We start from the raw sequence: 2599 nt of genomic DNA on the forward strand, positions 1-2599 counted from the left end.
CCCGACGACCCAGCGCCTCGTGCCGCTGCTCGACTCCTCGCGTTTGGAGGCCCAGTGCATCGGGGCGTTCTATCTGTGCGCGGAAGCTGCCATCAAGAGTCTGCAGGGCAAGACCAAGGTGCGGTGCGGGTGGAGTGAGGATCGGGTGTTCGACAGCATTTGGGAAGGCTTCCCAAAGCAAGGAGAAGGATGAGGAACCAGTTATTCTGGTCTTGAAGGCAAGACCAAGGTTTTAAAGCAGAGGGGCACGTGTTTTATAAAGATTACCCAGGTGCTGCCTGGAGATGGGATTGCAAGGGTGAGGTTGGGATGGTGGGGGTCAGGACTAGTCCAGAGAGAGGCAGAGAGAAGTAGGCAGATTCCAGAGGTGCTGAAGAGCTAGAATTAGGACGTGGTGGGTGGCCGGGTGAAGGAGAGGGAGGAGCTGAAGGTGACTCCTGACTTTGGACATAGGCAACCCAGTGGATGGTGGCACCAGGTACTGAAATAAGGTGAACCGTGTGAGAGGCAGGCTGGAGTCCCGGAGGGGACGGAAGTGAGTTCACTGGGACAGATCGGATTGGAGGTGCATGAGAGATGAGCAGGTAGAGAGCTCCCGTGGGCCATTTTGTCATTTGGGTCTGGAGTCCAGGAAGGAAGGGAGTGTAGAGACAGAGGAGCAGGTTGTCAGTGTGTCCGCCAGAGAACTCCCGCCGGAGTGCCCATAGGCCCCCGGGCCCAGGGCCTGATCTGAAACCTCTGCCCTCTTCTCTAACTTGCTGTGTGACCGTGGATATCTGCCTTCCCTTCTCGGGGCCTCTCTGTGTCTCATTTTTGTCCTCTGGAAAATTGAAGGAGTGGATGGACCACAGCAGTAGTTCTTACCCTGGATAGGGGACTAGTAATAGTTAAATTATCAAAAGTCTGAAATTTTATTTTTAAAAATATTACAGAATCAAGATTATCCCTATAGTATCACCCTCCCTACTTTCTGTTCCTTTGGGAATTTGGGGGGTGGTGACAGCTGGTGCACAGGGAGTGGAACACACCACATGAACCACCCTGTCTGTACCACAACTGTCACCTGGGGCTGCTCAGAGGAGTGTGTCTCTCAGATGATTGTCATGCTTCGTGTGTGTCCTCACAGATCAAGGAGACACTTGGTGTTAGGGGGTCCCTGAGGCCCCCTCCAAGGTCCAGTGTTCTAGGAGTTTCTGATTCTCCTCTCTGTGCCTGCTCCAGAGGTGGGCCATGGGAGGACTGGCTTTATAGAGCAGGTCATTTTGCTTTGGGAGAAGAGCCTTGAGGGAAGTTGGAGTAGGGAAGTATTGGGCAGCAGCTATGACCACCCTTTCCCAGCCAAGCTAGCGAGTGCAGTTCAGTAAAGACATAGTAAGCCCCCACTCTGTGACCTGCAGTGTGCCAGGCACAGGACTCCTGGGGTGACTAGACATGACCTCAGTTTATCACCCAGTGGCAGTTGCATTATCAACTAATGACAGTGGCATTCAGAGTGTGGTACAAGGTCAAACTGGAGATGCGGGCCAAACTGGGGGAGGAATCGATTTGGATTCCAATGGATGAATAGGATCCCCCCAAACAGGATGGAGGAACCAAGGGCCTGGGAACACCTTGGGCCAAGGCCAGAGGTGGGAGAACCTTTGTGGGGGGTGTCAGACAAGTGTGGGTTGGTGAGAGGGGAGGTGAGCTGGAGTTGTGGACAGAGGCTGCACTGTGCCAGGCCTGGTCGCCATACTGAGAGCTCAGACTTTATCCGCGGGACACACGGAAGCTGTGGAGGGGAGACATGAAGAGTCAATAGCTTTAGGAGGAGAAATTCAGACTCCATGATTATTGGGTGAAGGCAGGGCTAGGGCAGACGGTGGGACTTTCAACAGTGAGAAGAAGCTGGGCACATTTGGGGGTGGCTGGCTGGAAAGTTGGTGGGTACAAGGCACCCTCTCCTCACCTCTCCCTAGATATTCACTGACATCGGTGCCACCCAGAGCCTGAAACGCCTGGTTTCCTACTCCACCAATGGCACCACCTCAGCGCTGGCCAAGCGCGCGCTGCGCCTGCTGGGCGAGGAGGTGCCGAGGCCCATCCTGCCCTGCGTGCCCAGCTGGAAGGAGGCCGAGGTCCAGACGTGGCTGCAGCAGATCGGCTTCTCCCAGTACTGCGAACGCTTCCGGGTATAGCGGCGCATGGGGCTGCCTCCCGGGGTCAGAGCCTGCGCATCCCCAAGGACGTGACCCCTGGGGCGCCATGCACACAGGCGACCTTGCCCCCTCCTGTCCCGCAGGCCTGAGGCACCAGCGCGGCCTTTTTGGGGTGGAGAGCCTGTACTCAGCAATTTTCAGGGTCACTTGGCTCTAATCGGGGTCTTATCCTCTTCCCCTACCCCGTCTCCAGTTCCCTCCCCTGCATCTTGTGCTTGGGGGTTCAGGGCTGAGATGGGGAGCCCTTCCTTCTTTCTTACCTCCGACTCCACCCCAGGAGCAGCAGGTAGATGGCGACTTGCTTCTGCGGCTCACGGAAGAGGAGCTCCAGACGGACCTGGGCATGATATCCAGCATCACCCGCAAGAGGTATGGAGCCTCCTGCTGCCTCCCGGCCCCCC

At 56.4% G+C, this 2599-nt stretch overlaps 1 protein-coding gene across 1 annotated transcript in view; it reads left to right on the forward strand.

The window, feature by feature from the left end:
• The window catches only part of SARM1 (sterile alpha and TIR motif containing 1), a 24747-nt gene that overhangs the window by 9979 nt on the left and 12169 nt on the right, over nucleotides 1–2599 (forward strand). The window contains 4 exon segments of the mRNA XM_015566798.1: nucleotides 3–8; nucleotides 10–118; nucleotides 1959–2171; nucleotides 2476–2567. Of these exon segments, the coding sequence (XP_015422284.1) occupies nucleotides 3–8; nucleotides 10–118; nucleotides 1959–2171; nucleotides 2476–2567 (420 nt within the window).

The sequence above is a fragment of the Myotis davidii genome, unplaced genomic scaffold (genome assembly GCF_000327345.1).
Source record: "Myotis davidii unplaced genomic scaffold, ASM32734v1 scaffold363, whole genome shotgun sequence".
NCBI lineage: Eukaryota > Metazoa > Chordata > Mammalia > Chiroptera > Vespertilionidae > Myotis > Myotis davidii.